General features: G+C 52.6%; 1 protein-coding gene across 1 annotated transcript; it reads left to right on the forward strand.

Annotated features, from left to right (window-relative positions):
• Positions 1–145: 145 nt before the first annotated feature.
• On the forward strand, positions 146–1,525 carry GNI_047150 (C2 domain protein; the record flags this gene model as incomplete). The annotated part of the gene is made up of 1 exon (XM_011131320.1): positions 146–1,525. A coding segment is annotated over one exon (1,380 nt), but the record flags the coding sequence as incomplete, so codon positions are not given.
• Between the last annotated feature and the right edge of the window lie 48 nt (positions 1,526–1,573).

A 1,573-nucleotide genomic window follows, 5' to 3' on the forward strand; every position in this document is an offset into this window, starting at 1 on the left:
AGTATACTATATCACATCAGCATGTTGTTTCCATAATGTCTCCACCATAATGTCTCCACCATAATGTCTCCACCATAATGTCTCCACCATAATGTCTCCACCATAATGTCTCCACCATAATGTGTTGGTAATGTCTTTGATTTAGTTTAGTAATCGACGAGTTAAAGGGGATGCGGATATCTTTGACAGCTTCTTTGTCCCGCCACAAAAATTTCGTGACAATTACGAGAGTGAGATTCGAACCTGCGACCTGCAGTGTACTTCGCTAGTGTTTAACGAACGGTACGGTCCAGAAATGGTATCACCCACCATCCTGACGCCGTTGGACATGTTGAACTGGATTCAGGATTTGTCCATTGAAGATCTGGCGATTCAAAACCAGGTGACGACAAGTGACCTGCATTTGCCGGATGGGGACGGGGAGGAGGAGCCCAGCCGCACTGCTCGATCGTTGGTTTCGGATCGCACCCAGGGAACTCCCCGGCCGGAGCGTACTCCGCGCAGTTCTCGGAATCCGCGGGTCGAGCGTTCCAATCCGGACGAGGACAGCGCCCGTGCCATGGACTCCCGCGCAAAGCACGGCGACCGCACTAGCTCATTTGTGTGCATAAGCAACTGCCATTCTGACATGTACATCATGGCACACATGGTGGGTGCCCCGGGTGTCTCGTCTGCCCCGGGTGTCTCTGCACGGGGTATTCGCGACAGTGTGTTGAGCAAGACGGCGGCGACGGGCAGTATGGCGCGGCAAAGCACGGGCTTACAGGACGAGGCGGGTCGCCAAAAGTCAGTGCGAACACGGAGTAGTTTGGCTGGTGGTGAGCCTGCGGGTGTGTTAGAGAATCGGCGTCGTAACTACTGGTATCAAGACTCAAGTTACAGTTACAAGTTATACTTTGAAGGTGCACAGATCGTATGTGAGAGTAGTACTCGTCCTTCGTTGATGAGCCGTGCGGTGTTTCCGGGGACACAATCGTTTGTGTTGAAGCCTCGTGCGGAGACAGTGCCATGCACTCTAACGATGGAAGTTATACAGGGGTGTCAGTTACCAACACCCTATGGTGGTTTGTTGGATACGCGGGGGTTGGCGCCACAAACGTGGGAAGGTGTGAACCCGTTTGTGGAAGTGAAGGTCTGCGCTCGAGGTTCGGCAGTGCAGAGAGTACGCTCAAAAACGGTCGCCGGAAACGCTCTCAACCCGCGATTCGAACTCATGACTCTCTTTCAACTAACGGATGAGAACGCCGCAGTAGTCGTTTTCCATGTACTACATCAAACCGAAGGTGGCGCCTGTCTCCTCGCATGCAACGCTCTACGCGTCGCATGGCTCAATCCTGGCGTACGATGGGTTCCTCTCTTCGACACATTAAACAACGAACCACTGCGGTGTGCCGGCCTCTGGGTCAAAGTGCAAAAAGTTACCAAAACTACCGGACGCAAGACTCCTGCACCTCAACACCGTACACCCTCCCTCGTACACCGCAAACACCATAGACAAAAGTCCGCATCCAGAATCAGCAATTAGACCCACAATCACCTACTTAGTTAGTTAGTTATGCGACGTCCTAGTTAG

Source organism: Gregarina niphandrodes (genome assembly GCF_000223845.1).
Source record: "Gregarina niphandrodes unplaced genomic scaffold scaffold00006, whole genome shotgun sequence".
In the NCBI taxonomy this organism is placed as follows: domain Eukaryota; phylum Apicomplexa; class Conoidasida; order Eugregarinorida; family Gregarinidae; genus Gregarina; species Gregarina niphandrodes.